The 21334-nt window shown below is 41.8% G+C and overlaps 1 protein-coding gene across 8 annotated transcripts in view; it reads left to right on the top strand.

Annotated features, from left to right (window-relative positions):
• The window catches only part of LOC111956576 (adhesion G protein-coupled receptor L2-like), a 144656-nt gene that overhangs the window by 37036 nt on the left and 86286 nt on the right, over nucleotides 1-21334 (top strand). For all 8 annotated transcript variants that reach the window (XM_023977064.2, XM_070436627.1, XM_070436625.1 and 5 more), the window contains exon 3: nucleotides 15265-15478. In XM_023977064.2, the coding sequence (XP_023832832.1) occupies nucleotides 15265-15478 (214 nt within the window). The remainder of the gene's footprint in view (nucleotides 1-15264; nucleotides 15479-21334) is intronic.

Here is a 21334-nt window from a genome sequence, read left to right as displayed (position 1 = left end):
TAACAAAATATAATACTTTTCGGCTTGAGCTTTAGAATGTCGTGGACATATTTACAATTTGAGACTAGTTATGTCTTATTTAATAAATGCAATTGCCTTTTTGAAGTCACCGTTATTTTCTTCAATGTATTTTTATTTTGAAATTATTCTAGTCTATTGTTTTTAAATTATTTCCTTGGCCTGCAATCAATAAGTTCCATTGCGCAGATTGGAAATACTGCGGAGAACAAAGGGGAAAAATTGGCGAAACCTTGTTAACGCTTTGTTCTCACATGTTAAGTATTCAAATATGCTTTAGATTCACCCCCCCCCCCCCCTTTCTTAATTCCGGATATTGGATTATGGAGGCATCCAGCTCAGTTGGGGAGGAATGCTTGGCTTTGGAAGATCCCCTCTTTTTTTCCAGAGATGTGGCTACCAGTAATATTGAAGAATAAAACGACAAAAAAGACAGGCAATTTTGAAGGACTCACGCTGTGTCCGCGGTGGGGCCACTCTTATTCCTAAAGGGCTACTCCCGCCTTTATCATGTGGAGAAAGTGTCCCTGTCAAGCCTGGGCCCAGAACAATGGGGGCCAGCCTGGGGCGGGAACAGCTATTTGCATGTAGCTGTTTGCCGTTTCCACGACAACAAAGACTAATCAAAGAGGCCTTAATGGAGGATGACAAGTGTCTACCAACTCCTAGCTGTGTTCTCTGTCTGTTTGTGAAAGCCCTCGCCGTTCGTCTGTATCGCCCACCCCCAAAAAACTGGCCTATTTTTTTTCTTCCAGACTGATCAAACATTCTGGTATTCCCCCCCCCCCCTTTTTCTTGCGGCTCCTCTCTCTGACAGAAAAGGAGAGGAAGGGAGTTTGGGGAGTAAAACCTAAATTTGTATTTCTGCCTAAAAAGACATACCCAAAAGTAATTATTTGTCATGAGATGGCCGTTAATAATAACTAGTAATGCTGCATAGTTCTAGAAAGGTTTGGAACTCACCTTTTTGGTAAAAATAGTTATAAATTGCTGAGGTGTACTCACTTTTTAAAGTCAAAAGCTCAAGTACATACAGTGCCAACATACAGTGCAGAAAGTATTCACACCCCTCGACTTTTTCCACATTTTGTGTTACAGCCTACGTTTTCAAATGGATTAAATAAAATTAAAAAGCAGACATTGTGTATCCCTTTGAGCATGGTGAAGTTATTAATTACAATTTGGATGGTGTATCAATAAACCCAGTCACGACAAAGATACAAGTGTCCTCAGTTGCTGGGGAGGAAGGCATCATCAGTTGCCAGAGAGGAAGAAAACCGCTCAGGGATGTCACCATGAGGCCTATGGTGGCTTTAAAATAGTTACAGAGTTTAATGGCTGTGATAGGAGAAAACTGAGGATGGATAAACAACATTGTAGTTACTCCACAATACTAACCTAAATGACAGAGGGAAAAGAAGGAAGCCTGTACAGAATAAATAATATTTCAAAACATGCATCCTGTTTGCAATAAGGCACTAAAGTAAAACTGAAAAACATTTGATGAAATTAACTTTGTCCTGAATACAAAGTGTTATTTTTGGGGCAAATCCAACACAACACATCACTTAGTACCATTCTTCATATTTTCAAGAATGGTGGTGGCTGCATCATGTTATGGGTATGCTTGTCATCGGCAAGGACTATGGAGGTTTTTTTTAGGATTAAAAGAAACGGAATAGAGCTAAGCACAGGCAAAATCCTAGAGGACACTGGGAGACAAATGCACCTTTCAGCAGGACAATAACAAGGTCAAAAATACACTGGAGTTGCTTACCAAGGTGACATTGAATGTTCCTGAGTGGCCTAGTTAGTTTGGACTAAAATCAGTTTGAAAATGTCAAGACTTAAATAGCTGTTTAGCAATGATCAACAAACAACTTGAAGAATTTAAAAAAGAATAATGTGCAAATACTGTACAATCCATGTGTGCAAAGCTCTTAGACGTACCGAAAAAGACTCACAGCTATACTCGCTGCCAAAGGTGCTTCTAAAAAGTAAAATTTATATATTTCTGTATTTCGTTTTCAATAAATTTGCTAATATTTCTAAAAACATGTTTTCACTGTCATTATGGGGTCTTTTGTGTAGATGGGTGAGAAAAAAAATCTATAATCAATTTTGAATTCAGGCTGTAACAATACAATGTGGAATAAGTCAATGCATATGAATACTTTCTGAAGTAGTACAAATATTATGAAAATATAAAAATCCTATTCAACAAAAGTGCAAGATTAGGGCTTGAATTGAGTGAAAAACTTTATAAATATAGTAACAATAAAATTATACATGTCTTACTGTAAGATTTCACCTTAACTGTAAAATAAATATGATCATACAGAACAAATTTTGCCCCATTTTATATAACTGACGACAGAGCATTATCTGCCAAGCCTCCTCTGAGCGACGCAGAGACACCATTCAAATGTCTTTAGACTCGTTATAACTTTAGCTTTATGCACAAATTGATTTTAGAATTTTGTGTTTTCATGTTGAGAGCACTAATTTTAGGAGAGAATATCACAGTGAGATCAGACCATGATTGCTGAAATCGCTGGACTGGCCCTTTTTAATATGCCGTGTCTGGGCTCAGTTGCTCAGAGGGAGAGCAATTCGATTCTTTGTCTGGATAGGCCAGAAAATGTGACGTGTCACTCTCTATGCAAATGTTGAGTATGCAACCTGACACTTCAAGTCAGCTCCGCTGACAGTGGTAGCGGGAAGCAGACAGATGGGGCTTACTGGCACTATAAACAAAATGATTTGATGGTCAATGCGGCGTCTCCATTGGCCGTACAGTATATACGGCGATGCGGCCTCTGCAGAAGTCAGGGCATTCATACTTCTTGCACTTAGCAAAGCAGTTGTGAAGGAAGTTATCAAGGAAGTGAATTTGTGTTTATACAGGACGTACCGCCCCMCCTACCGTCAACCAATCATGTCAATGTGGAGCTACAGTTGAAGTCGGAAGTTTACATACACTGAGGTTGGAGTTAATAAACACATTTTTCAACCACTCCACAAATTTCTTGTTAACAAATGATAGTTTTGGCAAGTCGGTTAGGACATCTACTTTGTGCATGACACAAGTAATTTTTCAACAATTGTTTACAGACAGATTATTTCACTTATAATTCACTGTATCACAATTCCAGTGGGACAGAAGTTCACATACACTATGTTGACTGTGCCTTTTAAACAGCTTGGAAAATTCCAGAACATGATGTCATGGCTTTAGAAGCTTCTGATAGAATAATTGACATAATTTGAGTCAATTGGAGGTTTACCTGTGGATGTATTTCAAGGCCTACCGTCAAACTCAGTGCCTCTTTGCTTGACATCATGGGAAAATCAAAAGAAATCAGCCAAGACCTCAGAAAAAAATAGTAGACCTCCACAAGTCTGGTTCATCCTTGGGAGCAATTTCCAAACGCCTGAAGGTACCACGTTCATCGGTACAAACAATAGTACGCAAGTATAAACATCATGGGACCACGCAGCCGTCATACCGCTCAGGAAGGAGACGCATTCTATCTCCAAGAGATGCACGCACTTTGGTGCGAAAAGTGCAAATCAATCCCAGAACAACAGCAAAGGACCTTGTGAAGATKCTGGAGGAAACAGGTACAAAAGTATCTATATCCACAGTAAAACGAGTCATATATCGACATAACCTGAAAGGCTGCTCAGCAAAGAAGAAGCCACTGCTCCAAAACCGCCATAAAAAAGCCAGACTACGGTTTGCAACTGCACATGGGGACAAAGATCGTACCTTTTGGAGAAATGTCCTCTGGTCTGATGAAACAAAAATAGAACTGTTTGGCCATAATGACCATCGTTATGCTTGGAGGAAAAAGAGGGAGGCTTGCAAGCCGAAGAACACCATCCCAACCGTGAAGCATGGGGGTGGCAGCGTCATGTTGTGGGGGTGCTGCAGGAGGGACTGGTGCACTTCACAAAATATTGGCATCATGAGGAGGAAAATTGTGTGGCTATATTGAAGCAACATCTCAAGACATTAGTCAGGAAGTTAAAGCTTGGTCGCAAATGGGTCTTCCAAATGGACAATGACCCCAAGCATACTTCCAAAGTTGTGGCAAAATGTCTTAAGAACAACAAAGTCAAGGTATTAGAGTGGCCATCAATCCTATAGAAAATGTGTGGGAAGAACTGAAAAAGCGTGTGCGAGTAAGGAGGCCTTACAAACCTGACTCAGTTACACCAGCTCTGTCAGGAGGAATGGGCCAAAATTCATCCAACATATTGTGGGAAGCTTGTGGAAGGCTACCCAAAACGTTTGACCCAAGTTAAACAGTTTAAAGGCAATGCTACCAAATACTAATTGAGTGTATGTAAACTTCTGACCCACTGGGAATGTGATGAAAGAAATAAAAGTTGAAATAAATCGTTCTCTCTACTATTATTCTGACATTTCATATTCTTAAAATAAAGTGTCGCTCCTAACTGACCTAAGACAGGGAATTTTTACTAGGATTAAATGTCAAGAATTGTGAAAAACTGAGTTTAAATGTATTTGGCTAAGGTGTATGTAAACTTCCGACTTCAACTGTATATGGAGCCCTCCGCATTGTTAAAGAGTTTGGGAGGCACACGGTATTACCGTACAGAGGTTGATTTGGCCTCCGCAAGCCTCCGGAGGCTCTGCATTGCATCACACCTTCCATACGGAACCTCCAGACAGCATTGCAGTATCAAGCATAAATCGGCATTAAGGCACTGGATCCTGCGAAGTTCACAGCGCTTTGTAAACTGAAATGTCAGTCTGAACAAGTCCAGAATCGCTTAAAGTCCTCTAAATAGGGGACTTAACTTCAGAGGTTCTAAGGTTGTATTGGATAGGCCTTTTTAAAGGACAAAACAATGCTAAGAAATGAAGGGGTTAGGATAAGGGGCTAAACATGACTGTGACTGTGTACTGTGTGTCATGTCTGCTGCTCTAAACTGCTCCCCAGTTGGCCAAAACCCCAATTCTGTAGATTTTTTTTCTCTCTCTCTTTTATTCTCTGGGTTTTAAAAGCATGAAGACGATGGCAGCGCGCCACAGACTGGGCCTGTATTCTGCACCCATCTGAGCCTCAGTGCCACTTACAATTTCAAGGGTGTTGATAGAAAACAAAATATGTATTATGGAAGGGATTGTTGCCATTGAATTATAGGGTGCGGACCGAAAAGAAGAGAAGAGGGACTCCACACTCTCAGAATGCAACACATTGTGAGCCAGTATTGGCCCCGCCTGGCTGCTCAGCAGCTCAATAGCAGGCTTACCGTTGGCTGGTCAGGGGGAGGAATCTGAAAAGCCTACCCCCCCCAAGTCAGTCAGTCAGTCACTGACCAGAATGCTTGATACGGCGTTGTGTCAACAGGGCCAGGAGTAAGGGATCACAGTCAATTATGGGACAGAGTAGACTTGCACAATGGTTGCCATGGCGATTCGATTGAGCATTCTATATTTAAGTGATAATGCCAGAGAAGCCGGTGTTTGGAGTATATAATGGCATGGGTGTTGTTCGTCGAGGGCCGGTAAACAGTGGCAATATGTCCTCCAAACACCGGCTTCCAGGCCATTATCACTTAAATATAGAATGCTCAATGGCATCTCCATGGCAACCACTGTGCAAGTCTATACAATATGTTACCAACATATTGAAATAATGATTGACATATTTTCACCCCAAATATTTTTTTGATTAATTTATTCATACTGTTTCATCCTTCCACGAGATATAGTCCCGACACAAGTCTAAGGTTGCTACCCAAGCCGGCTGGTTGTTCGTTCTACCGGTTTGGTTACCATGGACGCGACCCAGTCACTAAGTCTGCTAAGTCTTTGTGTTCTGTATCTATGTATGTGACCCAGTCGTTCGTTCTAAATGTTCCATTGCCGTACTGGCTGGCAACGTTCTTATTCCTTGCTTGCTAGCTAGCCAACTACAGCTAACTTCATCAGGTCAAACATTGCTGCAAGAATAACAGCAAAGTATCTGCATTTGAGTTTGTTTAAGCTGTTTTCTAGTGACATTTATTTGGATACATCCATAGTAATGAGCTAATGATCCACGATTTGGCCTGGCATAGAAAATGTGCTCTCTTGTCATGACACTGCTGTTCAGAGGAGCTAGCCAACAACACAGGTAACACAATCACTTCAAACTGAAGACAGCAAACTTGCTGCATTTCATTTAGTTTGGCCTGTTTTCTATTGACATTTCTTTGTATATATCCAAAAACATTATGCCAGCTGATTCATGATTTCGACTGGCTGAGAAAAGCTGCCTGTCTGTCTGTCTCGACACGTTCATTACTATGGGACGGCCTCCCGAGTGACGCAGTGGTCTATAGCACTGCGTCAGTGCTAGCTGTGCCACTAGAGATTCTGGGTTCGAGTCCAGGCTCTCTAGCAGCCGGCCGCGACCGGGAGACCCATGGGGCGGCGCACAATTGGCCCMGCATCGTCCGACTTGGGGGAGGGTTTGGCCGGCAGGGATGTTCTTTTCCCATCACACACTAGCGACTCCTGTGGCGGGCCGGGCGCAGTGCATGCTGACACGGTCGCCAGGTGTACGGTGTTTCCTCCGACACGTTGGTGCGGCTGGCTTCCGGGTTAAGTGGGCATTGTGTCAAGAAGCAGTGCGGCTTGGTTGGGTTGTGTTTCGGAAGACGCACGGCTCTCGACCTTTGCCTCTCTCGAGTCCGTATGGGGGTCGCAGCAATGAGACAAGACTGTAACTACCAATTGGATACTGTGAAATTGGGGAGAAAATACTATGGGACAGCTGKGGATCAAATTTCAACATTGAAGCAATTTTACAAATGTCAGAGACAGACAGCAAGGTTCATACAAATTTCCGCTGTTGATAATCAAATGCTAGTCTAAAATAAATGTGAGAATGTCTAGATGCTTTTTATAGTGGAGTTCAAGTTTATAAATTGCCTGGCTGGGTTGACGAGACAGTGGATTGCGCAGTGAGATGGAACAGTAAATAGGCATTTTAACGTCATAGATTTAGCCGGTGGTAACTTGTGGAATAGACACTGGCTGGAATGCGGTTTTAACCAATCAGCATCCAGGATTAGACCCACCCGTTGTATAAAATATATTATTGACTGGATTTACTGGCCTGCTAGATGCAGCCGTTGGAGGATTTAATGTTAGTCTGAAGGACCAATAAAGAGGGAGGTAGACTTGCTTCGTTCTTTTTTACACACAGAGAATGTGCTATCGATTTTCCCTCCCGTCTTCTGAACTGCAGCTGGCTGCCCAACGTGCTTGTGTCCTGTGGCAGTTATTTTCCTACCACTGCAAAGTTGAGGCAGAGCAGTCAAACAAAGCTACATGGAGCCATGAGATAAAAAGCCTTTCACACTTCCTCAACACATCATGCACACCATTTTTTTCATCCCCCTGTGCAAACCTCTCTGCCTCATTTTTACTTTTAATAAGATTGATGTTCCTAAAAATGGCTACGTTGTAAAGTACAACTGTTCCCTAACTGTTCACTTCATTGTATTGCGAACGCTTGGATCTAATGATTATTGAAGGAACATGATGTGCAGTTCTCAAACAGAAGCAAATAATGTTTTTATTCCATTATTTTCCCCTAAAGGAAAACTAAATTATTTTCTCAAAATATTACGTTTTGGGAAAGATTTATCATATGTGTCCAATTACCAGGAAGTAAGACAGTCATTAATGAGATCCATGCTATCTGAAGAGAGCCAGGGGACACAACATTTTGTCCTTGTGGGCTCCCTGACAGTCAAGATACTCCCCCTTAATTGATATATTGTTGCCCTATGACCAGATGTATCTATACAGTACCGGGGAGGAGGCAAGCGAGCCCCAGGCTTAATCAATTGCTAGGCCTCAATTGATAGCAGCTGTGTGTGATCAGACCATATAGTGCCCTGATAGATAGCCTATAGCAAGCTGGTGGACAGAAGGGAAGGGAGGGGAAATACAGTGAAGGGGATAGCTAGCTACAGTCTGCTCAAAGGAGGGTTTCTCCATTGAGAAACTCTAAAAACCCATGAAATGCATTATTTATGTCTGCTTTCTGTAGCCAGTGTGATAAAGCTGTCACTCCCTCCATGAGGAATGGCCGTGGAACCTGTTCATTAGTCTTTGTGGTAAAGTTGAAGCCGCACGCTCTGTGTTTCATCATTCACTATTCTGAACAGGCTTCTCATGAAATAAAGGGTATATGGATAATTACAGTGGTTGTTTCAGTTAGTTGGACTAGATGGAATGAACATACAACCCTCAATGGTACGTACAGTACCAGTCAAAAGTTTGGACACACCTACGTAAGGGTTTTGTTTATTTTTTACTATTTTGCACATTGTAGAAAAATTGTGAAGGCCTCAAACGAGGATATAACACACATGGAATCATGTAGTAACAAAAAAGGGTTGAACAAATCAAAATATGTTTTATATTTGAGATTCTTCAAAGTAGCCACCCGTTGCCTTGATGACAGTTTTGCACACTCTTGGCATTCTCTCAACCAGCTTCCCTGGAATGCTTTTCCAACAGTCTTGAAGGTGTTCCGACATATGCTGAGCCCTTGTTGGCTGCTTTTCCTTCACTCTGCGGTTCAACTCATCCCAAACCATCTCAATTGTGTTGAGGTCGGGTGATTGTGGAGGCCAGGTCATCTGATGCAGCACTCCATCACTCTCCTTCTTGGTTAAATATCCCTTACACCGCCTGAAGGTGTGTTGGGTCATTGTCCTGTAGAAAAACAAATGAGAGTCCCACTAAGCGCAAACCAGATGGGATGACAGAATGCTGTGGTAGCCATGCTGGTTAGGTGTGCCTTGAATTCTAAATACATCACTGACAGTGTCACCAGCAAACCACCATCACACCTCCTCCTGCATGTTTCACGGTGGGAACCACACATGTGGAGATCATCCGTTCACCTACTCTGCGTCTCACAAAGACACGGCGGTTGGAACCAAAAATCTCAAATTTGGACTCATCAGASCAAARRACAGATTTCCACCAGTCTAATGTCCATTGCTCATGTTTCTTGGCCCAAGCAAGTCTCTTCTTCTTATTGGTGTCCTTTAGTAGTGGTTTCTTTGCATCAATTGGACCATAAAGGCCTGATTCTTACAGTCTCCTTTGAACAGTTGATGTTGAGGTGTGTCTGTTACTTGAACTCTGCTAAGCATTTATTTGGGCTACAATTTCTAAGGTTGGTAACTCTAATGAACTTATCCTCTGCAGCAGAGGTAACACTGGGTCTTTGTTTCCTGTGGCGGTCCTCATGAGAGCCAGTTTCCTCATAGCACTTGACTTGAAACTTTCAAAGTTCTTGAAATTTTCCATATTGACTGACCTTCGTGTCTTAAAGAAATGGACTATCGATTCTCTGTGCTTATTTGAGCTGTTCTTGCCATAATATGGACTTAGCCTTATTGGTAAAATACCATCTTCCACACCTACCTTGTCACAACACAACTGATTGGCTCAAACACATAAAGGAAAGAAATTCCACAAATTAGCTTTTAACACTGCACACCTGTTAATTGAAATGCATTCCAGGTGACTACCTCATGAAGCTGGTTGAGAGAATGCCACGAGTGTGCGAAGCTGTCATCAAGGCACAGGGTGGCTTCTTGGAAGAAWATCAGATATAAAATATATTTGATTTGAACATGATTCCATATGTGTTATTTCATAGTTTTGATGTCTTCACTATTATTCTACAATGTAGAAAATAGTAAAAAATAAAAACCCTTGAATGAGTCGGTGTGTCCAAACTTTGGACTGGTACTGTATATATTTAATTAATTTTGAATTCCGGCTGGAACACAACAAAATGTTGTAAGTCAAGGGATTTCAATACTTTTTGAAGGCACTGATATACAGTGCATTCGTAAAGTATTCAGACCCTTTGACTTTTTCCACATTTTGTTACGTTACAGCCTGATTCTAAAATTTATTAAATTTAAAAGCTTTCCTCATCGATCTACAAAGAATACCCCATGTCTTTTTCTTTKCAACTCTGCCTAGAAGGCCAGCATCCCGGGGGTCGCCTCTTCACTGTTGATGTTGAGACTGGTGTTTTGCGGGTACTATTTAATGAAGCTGCCAGTTGAGGACTTGTGAGGCGTCTGTTTCTCAAACTAGACACTAACGTACTTTTCCTCCTGCTCAGTTGTGCACCGGGGCTTCCCACTCTTTCTATTCTGGTTAGAGCCAGTTTGCGCTGTTCTGTGAAGGGAGTAGTACACAGCGTTGTACGAGATCTTCAGTTTCTTTTAAATTTCTCGCATGGAATAGCCTTCATTTCTCAGAACAAGAATAGACTGACGAGTTTTAGAAGAAAGGTCTTTGTTTCTGGCCATTTTGAGCCTGTAATCAAACAAATGCTGATGCTCCAGATACTCAACTAGTCTAAAGAAGGCCAGTTTTATTGCTTCTTTAATCAGCTCCACAGTTTTCAGCTGTAATCTAACGTAATTGCAAAAGGGTTTTCTAATGATCAATTAGCCTTTTAAAATGATCAACTTGGATTAGCTAACACAACGTGCCATTGGGAGTGATGGTTGCTGATAATGGGCCTCTGTGCGCCTATTTAGGTATTCCATGAAAAATCAGCCCTTTCCAGCTATAATAGTCATTTACAACATTAACAATGTCTACACTTTCTAAGTTACATCAAACTTTTGAACGGATGTGTGTGTGTGTATCTCTGAAGTAGTCTTGTATGAAAATCCATAGCATTATTTTGTACAGTGGTTAATACATAAGGCATTTTCTTATTGAGAGCTGGTTGGTGCCTCCAAGTCCTCAGAATTTCTCATTTTGTGGCTTACAGGTGCTTTATATCCATGTTTGTATTCAAACCTTGCTCGACACTCGTCAGTGTTTGTCTGTGACATTTGTGGACCGACACAGAATACCATTATAATAGAACAAGGCAGGCACCACTACAGGCTAGATTATGACAAGCAGACAGACAGACGTTTGAGCCAAGGTCGGTGTCTCAGGGTAGTAAGAATTTCAAGCCGAAATCCCTTCAACTTTGAGCCATCCGTTCAAACAATTGCTAATTGCGTCAGGCCCTGGGTGTCAAAAGTGTGTGTGTGTGTGTGTGTGTGTGTGTGTGTGTGTGTGTGTGTGTGTGTGTGTGTGTGTGTGTGTGTGTGTGTGTGTGTGTGTCGGTGTCGGTACAATTAGCAGGCGTGTGCAAGCGAACCTGGGGTGGTTTGTGTTATTACATGACAATGCCAAGGAGCCAATGAGAGTGCTGAGAAGGTAACATGCTGAATGGAGAGACTAATTAGGAGAGTAGTGCAGTGGCAGAAAACACAAATGGCAGCTGGCCACTTGGGGAGGCACACTGTTGCCACGGACAACAGCGATTATTGACAGTTCACGCAGTGCTACTGCCTCAAACTTAGTTCTTTAGTGGAACACCAGTTGCATTTCTGGAACTTGAAGACTTTTCTTTGATTGCCTCAAATTAAACTGCAACTTGTGACAGTATGTGCTTCAAAGTTTGAATACATAATTAATGGGTTTCATTAGTGATGCACCGATATGAGATTATCCGATATTTTCCTTGCCAAAAAACCAAAACGATACCGATAACTGATATTTCAAATCTTAGCAGCCTTTTTAAGCATTCTAGTGCAGTTAAATAGTTGAAACACACACACAGATCAAAAAATTATTTTGTTGGCATTTGCGTACAGTTGAAGTCGGAAGTTTACATACACGTTAGCCAAATACATTTAAACTCAGTTTTTCACAATTACTGACGTTTAATCCTAGTAAAAGTCCCCTGTCTTAGGTCAGTTAGGATCACCACTTTATTTTAAGAATGTGAAATGTCAGAATAATAGTAGAGAGAATTATTTATTTCAGCTTTTATTTAATTCTTCAAGTTTATATACACTCAATTAGTATTTGGTAGTATTGCCTTTAAATTGTTTAACTTGGGTCAAATGTTTTGGGTAGCCTTCCACAAGCTTCCCAAAATAAGTTGGGTGAATTTTGGCCCATTCCTCCTGACAGAGCTGGTGTAACTGAGTCAGGTTTGTAGGCCTCCTTGCTTTTTCAGTTCTGCCTACACATTTTGAGGTCAGAGCTTTGTGATGCCCACACCAATACCTTGACTTTGTTGTCCTTAAGCCATTTTGCCACAACTTTGGAAGTATGTTTGGGGTCATTCTCCATTTGGAAGACCCATTTTTTTTCCTTTATTTTTTTTCCTTTTTTTTATTTATTTTTTACCTTTATTTTACTAGGCAAGTCAGTTAAGAACAAATTCTTATTTTCAATGACGGCCTAGGAACAGTGGGTTAACTGCCTGTTCAGGGGCAGAACGACAGATTTGTACCTTGTCAGCTCGGGGATTCGATCTCGCAACCTTTCGGTTACTAGTCCAACGCTCTAACCACTAGGCTACGCTGCCGCCCCATTTGCGACCAAGCGTTAACTTCCTGACTGATGTCTTGAGATGTTGCTTCAATATATCCACATAATTTTCCTCCTCATGATGCCATTTATTTTGTGAAGTGCACCAGTCCCTCCTGCAGCAAAGCACCCCCACAACATGATGCTGCACCCCGTGCTTCACGATGGTCATTATGGCCAAACAGTTCTATTTTTGTTTCATCAGACCAGAGGACATTTCTCCAGAAAGTACAATCTTTGTCCCATGTGCAGTTGCAAACCGTGGTCTGGCTTTTTTATGGAGGTTTTGGAGCAGTGGCTTCTTCCTTGCTGAGCGGCCTTTCAGGTTATGTCGATATAGGACTCGTTTTACTGTGGATATAGATACTTTTGTACCTGTTTCCTCCAGCATCTTCCAAGGTCCTTGCTGTTGTTCTGGGATTGATTTGCACTTTTCGCACAAAGTGCGTGCATCTCTTGGAGATAGAATGCGTCTCCTTCCTGAGCGGTATGACGGCTGCGTGGTCCCATGATGTTTATACTTGCGTCTATTGTTTGTCCCGATGAACGTGGTACCTTCAGGCATTTGGAAATTGCTCCCAAGGATGAACTAGACTTGTGGAGGTCTACATTTTTTTCTGAGGTCTTGGCTGATTTCTTTTGATTTTCCCATGATGTCAAGCAAGAGCACTGAGTTTGAAGGTAGGCCTTGAAATACATCCACAGGTACACTCCAATTGACTCAAATGATGTCAATTAGCCTATCAGAAGCTTCTAAAGCCATGACATAATTTTCTGGAATTTTCCAAGCTGTTTAAAGGCACAGTCAACATAATGTATGTAATCTTCTCACCCACTGGAATTGTGATACAGTGAATTACAAGTGAAATAATCTGTCTATAAACAGTTGTTGTAAAAAGTACTTGTGTCATGCACGAAGTATATGTCCTAACCGACTTGTCAAAACTATAGTTTGTTAACAAGAAATTTGTGGAGTGGTTGATAAACGAGTTTTAATGACTCCAACCTAAGTGTATGTAAACTTCCGACTTCAACTGTATGTCCCCATTACCAGTAAAACATAATCAAAACCTATTTCTTTCACTTGCTGTGCTGTTTCGTTGTTCAGTCTCATCCAGGATTTCATCATACATGTCAAGCGGTGAAGTTTCACCTCTGTCTGTCCGTGGCCTCTCTTCCTCGGTGTGCACTGTCACTGTGTTCATTTCCATCTTGTCCAGCTGTGTCTAACATTTCACGTTAACCCTGTTTCTTGTCTGCATCGAAGTAGTGGTCCTTGTACCTAGTATCGAGCATGGGGGCAACACAGTAGAGGCTCAGAGAGAATGCCACCGAATCGCTTGTTCACAGCCTCTAGTAGAGTACTTTTCCAAGTTAACCTGCCGTTCTGTGTTGGCATTTTTGTTGAGCAGGCGTTTCAATGACATGACAGGGTATCACGTCTGCTGCAGACATAGTTGGGCTTATTTCTCCAGTCAGTTGTTTGAATGGAGCTAGGAGTGTTCATGTTTACAAGTTTCAAACATGTTCTCAAATGCCATTGAAATGGCAGCAGCGGTATGAGAACAAGCACATTCTTAAGCATGTAATTCAGCTTTCCTCAGTAGGAAATCCTCGTGGACCCACTGTGCTGTCAGACTCATAATGGTCATGGGGCTGACATCGCTGGTCCAAATGTCAGTCGTGAAGCTAATAGCAGTGACGCTCATAGCAAGTAGCTCATGGATGTGAGTTACAACAATACTGTAACTCCGGTAGTATGTACCGGGGCTCGACCACGACAGAGAACGGTTGATTGTCAAGAGCAATGCATTCTATTATCTTGAGGTTAATGGATTTCGCCTTTGAGTTGTCTCGCTGAAATGTTCTTACTCTTTCAAATGACTGCTTGATCCACACAGCAGACATTGTACTTCGGTTAGGAATGCTGTGTTGCACGTGTAGCGCAATAATTTTTTTGTGGCATCATTACGTCATCTACCTACGTTATATAGGTATGCACGTCAGCTTTGACATCAGCTTTTGGCGTTAAACTCAACATCAGGCCGATGCCGATGTTGGCATGTTTAGCTAATATCGGCCGATTCCGATATGCTTACCGATATATCGCGCATCCCTAGATTTCATTGTTGATGACCTTTTTCTTTTTCAAAATATATCTATTTGTACTTTCAATGTATTTTGACTTGAGGTTTTATTGTTTTTAGGTAAAAAAGCAAGGGTGAAAATCCTTTTCAATATGATTTGTTGATGGGGGTGCAAACATTTAGCTAAATAGTACATTTTCCCCAAAGCACCACTATTTGGCTGGTGTTCACATCTGCTGAGCTCCATGTATAGATTCCTTCTCCTCTGTGGACTCCAAACAGTCCCGTCTTCGATCGTTGGCACTGTAAAATTTATTAAATTACACCATGCTGCTGCTGGTAGATTCAGGCTCTTTTCTGCCTGTTGCTCTACTGATAGAAAAACAGAACACATAAACCAAAAATCTAATGAGGGAGCTTGTGCCCCATTGTCGAAACAAACCATTCAGAGGAAGTGAGAGAGGGATTTTGTGTATTTATAGTTTTGTGTTTTGGTGTATTTGAATTTGTTCCCTTGGTTGTTACATTTGACTTTTATACGATGACTATATAACTTCAGATATGCTTCGACTTTGATGTGATATCTTTGCCAGAAAACGAGACCGTAGAGAAATTGGTAATTATAGTTTTGTACTAATGTCTTAATTTTTCTTTCTCTCTCCCCCTCTCTCTCCCTCCATCCCTCCCATCCTTCCTCTCTCACAGGATTCAGTCGTGCCGCTCTGCCGTTTGGCTTGGTCAGAAGAGAGCTCTCTTGCGAGGGCTACGCCATTGATCTCCGCTGCCCCGGTGCTGATGTCATCATGATCGAGACGGCCAACTACGGCCGCACGGACGACAAGATCTGCGACGCCGACCCGTTCCAGATGGAGAACATCAACTGCTACCTCCCCGATGCCTACAAGATCATATCACAAAGGTAAGAGTCAACTGTTACCTCACCCAAGGCCTAGAATATTGTATTTCAAAGGTTATAGAACAGAGAGGTCTCGTTACACAAATACAACCTGGAGTTAGTTATGGATGTGTGGTGGCACGATATTCTAGAGTCCAGTCTAGTAATTCTGGATCCACAACTTGCAAATGAAAACAAGTGGTTTTGGTTTGGTTGGTAACCCTAATAAACTAGCATTTTTGTCACCTTCTCAACTTGCGGACAAAAAAACAGACAGTTTACCCACACCTCCCTGTCTTTCAATAATCAGATGGTTTTTGGGGGGTATTGTTGTGAAACTCTAGACTTTAAAAACTGGACAGGGGGTCATTAGTAGCAACCCTAGACCATATGGTCTATGCATTCCTGCACCACTACCACTGCAGCTGCACAATCAGTCAGCCAGCCAGCCGGTCTGTATCAAAAGGACCCAAAGAGTCACATGAACATTTGGCATCTTTTTTCCAACATTGACACGGCCCAGCCCAACGCCCTGAGCAATAACCCTTCCCCCTTATAATACCATTTATATTAGTAACACTCTCCCAGGGCATTTAGCTACAGTACAGTCATTAGGCTGCATTCATCACTTTAGCTGTTGTGCCGGCCCCAGCCCGGCGGTGTGTATTTAAGGACCCCATGTCGTACGGACCGGATGTTGGAGCAGCCTTAAGGTCAGTAAGTAGCAGGAGGCAGCAGGATCAGGTGCACAATAGTGTCCAGTTTATTAACAGTGAAAGGTGGTTCCAGTTGAATGACGAAATTCAATTAATATTTACATAATCTACAAAGGTATTTACAAAATGAACAGACTCAAAATACCAGTTGGAATCTAAATGAAGTCAGGCCTACCCTGTCAAACCATCTATACTGTAGCAGGTTGGGGTATACCAGGCTATGGACGGCCTCCCCACACAGCTTACATACTAGAGCTAGAACATTACACCAGCTCACAGGTTGAACAGGTACCTTTATGCCTATAGCCCCTCACTATGGACCATACCATTAACCATGGAGCTCTTTACCCAAATATGGCATATTAAATCACGTAACAGACATCTTCATTGTACCCACATTTGCATATTCCGTCTAAATAAACATCTTAAACATTCCTGACTTATCCTCAAAGCAGGTTTACTTTCCATTAATGAATACACATTTTCATAACAATAGTTCTGCAGGCCAACAGGCGGCAAAAAGTATTACTATACAGTATTACTATACTGTCCATTACACACGGACAGGACCGGTTCTTCCCGTTCTGCCACCCTAGGTGAGACAAAAAAAATGCTTCCTCCACAAAACTAGAATAGTCCCAGTAAGCAAAATGACATTGAAAAGACGTATTTTTCTGGTGTTATGTTCAATTTAGGTTCTGAATGAAAGGTGAAAATAAAAATTTTCTGTAGGTTTAAAATACATTTTTTCCAGGATGTTGAAAAGGAATTTTCTCCAGGCGTTAAAACATACATTTTTTCCGGACGTTGAAATCAGGTTCATTTTCAGTTTTGAATCAAAGTTGAAAATTGTATTTTCCAGATGTTGAAATCAGGCTTGTATTTGGTTTGAATGAAAGTTGAAAAGACGTAATTTATAAATGTCTATATTTGTCCAAAATCAAGGCCGGTCCAGACCGGACAAAATCTGAACCAAACATAGATGTCTGATTGTTTCAGATTTGGTCCGGACCAAAAACCAATGTCCGTGGATGTGGAAATCAAGGCCGGTCCGGACTGCACCAAAAAAAGACGTCCAAAAAGCATTTGCCCATGCTTACAGAGGTGTAGCCTACAGTGTTGCCTGAAATTTTATTTTATGAATAGCCATCTATGTGGTAAGCCTACCGTTTGTAAAACACCCAAAAAATATGTCCGGTCTGCCAGGACAAAAAAAAGACGTCCAAAAGACGTCGGCTCATGCGTACTGGGGTGTAGCCTACCATGTTGGCCCACAATGGAATTGTATGAATGCCCATCCATGTGGTAGGCCCACCATTTGTAAAGCAGGCTGTTGCATTGGCTTTATTAGTCCTGATACCTGTAACTAATCAATTTGGCTATTTAAGCTCTGAATATCGCTGCCCAACTTTATCAGGAGTTATCGTGAGCCTATTTGCAAAGTGTTTACACAGCAGGAAATGCAGAAGTATTTTCTTTTTCGATATGTTCAGCTTGTCAAAAAATGTACAGATACAAACTTTAAACCACTGATTATGACAATGGAGTGAAACTCCTGGGAACAGTTGTGATTGCCTATGACGCATGCTGGCTGAAACAATGGAGATAAATACACCTCATAAGAAGAGAAAAATGATGGTGGGGATTTGTCTGTGACCATGGATGCCACTATGGGTTTACTAAGTATTTGAAAAATTAACAAGAACTCATCAGCCAATTGGTCATAAACAAAAACCACACAAATATGATACGTGAAAATAATCACTGTTTCAAAGGAGAGAAATTAGTGTTAACACATGAGTCATGTCTATAAATTAACTTCTTTGATTTCATAATTTCTGGTGTCATTGGAGGAGAAAACATACAACGGTAGCAAGCTAGTTTACAGATTAATTGCAAGGAAAGGTCTGTAGGGATTTTCACACCCTTTCCCTGTCATCGCTATTTCTCCCCTCAGAGTAGGACAGGGTAATAGCCCTGGGCGGGGGATAATGACATTTTTCATAATTAATATTTTCTGATGGAGGGGATTGGATGACTAGCTCACATATCAGACGCCACTGTCTTGTCTGCATCCCCAAAAATCTCCTGTAATGTCATTGCGGTGGTGATGATGATGATGAGGATGATCTGCCGGCTGCTATTGTAGAATAGATGATTCAAGGGAGACGTAATGGGAGAAAAAAAATTATTAGCCTACCGACCGTACATAAGTTGGACGTAATTGTCCAATATTTCAATGCTAATCACATACTTATAAGCAGGCAGTAATAGGCAGCGAGTGGCTGGTTAATAAACTCTTAGCATTTTACGTATGTGTTTCTTATCTGTACGTAATTATAACTACACATGGATTTCCTACAAGGTTACTGGTTCACTGCAGGGAAGTTTTATGGCAGGTCTGATAACAACCTAATTTCTACTTTGGCTGTCACACTGAAAGCTCCCCTTTTCGGCTTTTGAGGGACAGCTAGGATTTCTGCTTCAGCTGTGATTCTGTGAGAGATCTGTCCAACTTGCACGACTTTGCATTTGACCTTCTCAAATATTTATCACTAAGCGGTGTGCAATTCTTTCAGCTTTTTTTTGTAATGGATAACTGTTTCCAGCTAGCACATAACGTTATGAGAGCCACATACTTCTTAGAGCTTGGTGAGAGCGTGGTTGTCCTCTGGTTATTTTGCATACAACCATCCCACAACCTTCTGGGAATGGTGCAGAATAGTTGCTTGGCTTTGGAACATTCTCAGCACATGGCAGGACTGCTCACCGACGACGATAGGAGTAGGAGTTCAGATACGTGGCAGTGTGGTGCCAGGACAACAACCTCTCCCTCAACATCAGTAAGACAAAGGAGCTGATCGTGGACCACAGGAAACGGAGGGGCGAGCATCCACATCGATGGGGCTGTAGTGGAGCGGGTCGAGAGCTTCAAGTTCCTCTGTGTCCACATCACTAAGGAATTCACATGGTCCACACACACCTAAACAGTTCAGAACAGGGCACGACCGGGCCTCTTGCCCTCAGGAGGCTGAAAAGGTTTTGCATGGGCCCTCAGAACCTCAAAAAGTTCTACAGCTGCACCATTTGAGAGCATCTTGACTGGCTGCATCACCGCTTGGTACGGCAACTGGCAAGGCCCCCGACTGCAAGGTGCTACAGAGGGTGGTGATTATGGCCTAGTACATCGCTGSGGCTGAGCTCCCTGCCATCTAGGACCTCTATACCAGGCGGTGTCAGAGGAAGTAAGAAAAAATAACTCTCTTGCACCGACTCTACCCACACACTCACACATACTTAGACTGACACCCCTAACACACACACACTACATACACACACACACACTACATACACACACACACACTACATACACACACACCACACACACTACATACACTACATACACACACACACACACACACACACACACACACACCCACACACACACACACACACACACACACACACACACACACACAACTACACACACACATTAATACACACACACCACACACACACACACACACACACACACACATTACATACACACACACTACATACACCAACACACACACACACACATAACATGCACACATGCATACTTTGTTACTCCTGTCACTTTTTATATTTGTTATTATATTTTTGCAGCATTTGACTAAGTCTACACATGGTGTTTACGAAGCATGTGAAATAAAATTTGATTTGCTTGAAATAAACTTAATTTTCTTGATATTTCATTACTTTAACAGAACGTTTCCTAAAAGTTCAATGGTTCTATTTAAAGTCATGTTCTCAAATTATTCTGAGAACGTTAAGAAAACTTTCCATACATTTTTYTATTACTAACAATCAGAATGGTATATAAGAACGTATACATTCCATTCTTAGCATCAACAATTGTTATTTTTATACATTTTATTTCACCTTTATTTAACCTTTATTTAACCAGGTAAGCCAGTTGAGAACAAGTTCTCATTTACAACTGAGACCTGGCCAAGATAAAGCAAAGCAGTGTGACACAAACAACAACACAGAGTTACATATGGAATAAACAAACGTACAGTCAACACAGTAGAAAAGTCTATTTACAGTGTGTGCAAATGAAGTAAGATTAGGGAGGTAAGGTAAATGGGCCGTAGGGGTGAAATAATTACAATTTAGCAAATAAACACTGGAGTGATAGATGTGCAGAAGATGAATGTGCAAGTAGAGATACTGGGGAGCAAAGAAGCAAAAAATATATAAATAAAATAAATATCAATATGGGGATGAGGTAGTTGGATGGGTAATTTACAGATGGGCTATGTACAGGTGCAATGATCAGGAAGCTGCTCTGCCCCTGAACAAAGGCAGTTAACCCACTGTTTCTAGGCCGTCATTGAAAATAAGAATTTGTTCTTAACTGACTTGCCTAGTTAAATAAAGGAAAAATAAAATAAATAGCTGATGCTTAAAGTTAGTGTGGGAGATATGTCTCCAGCCTCAGTGATTTTTACAATTCATTCCAGTCATTGGTAGCAGAGAACTGGAAGGAAAGGCGGCCAAAGGAGGATTTGGCTTTGGGGGTGACCAGTGAAATATACCTGCTGGAGCACGTGCTACGGGTGGGTGCTGCTATGGTGACCAGTGAGCTGAGATAAGGTGGAGCTTTACCTAGCAAAGACTTATAGATGACCTGGAGCCAGTGGGTTTGGTGATGAATATGAAGCGAGGGCCAGCCAACGAGAGCGTACAGGGTGCAGTGGTGGGTAGTATGTGGGGCTTTGGTGACAAAATGGATGGCACTGTGATAGCAAAATGGATGCAGTCTGAGTAGAGTGTTGAAGGCTATTTTGTAAATGACATCGCCAAAGTCGAGGATCGGTAGGATAGTCTGTTGTATGAGGGTATGTTTGGCAGCATGAGTGAAGGATGCTTTGTTGCGAAGTAGGAAGCCGATTCTAGATTTAATTTTGGATTGGAGATGCTTAATGTGAGTCTGGAAGAAGAGTTTACAGTCTAACCAGACACCTAGGTATTTGTAGTTGTCCACATATTCTAAGTCAGAACCGTCCAGAGTAGTGATGCTAGAGGGGCGGGCGGTTTCGGGCAGCGATCGGTTTAAGAGCATGCATTTAGTTTTACTTGCATTTAAGAGCAGTTGGAGGCCACGGAAGGAGTGTTT

This window comes from Salvelinus sp. IW2-2015, linkage group LG32, assembly GCF_002910315.2.
Source record: "Salvelinus sp. IW2-2015 linkage group LG32, ASM291031v2, whole genome shotgun sequence".
Lineage (NCBI taxonomy): Eukaryota > Metazoa > Chordata > Actinopteri > Salmoniformes > Salmonidae > Salvelinus > Salvelinus sp. IW2-2015.
The sequence above is the reverse complement of the archived record's forward strand: the minus strand, read 5'-3'. Positions and strand labels throughout refer to the sequence as shown.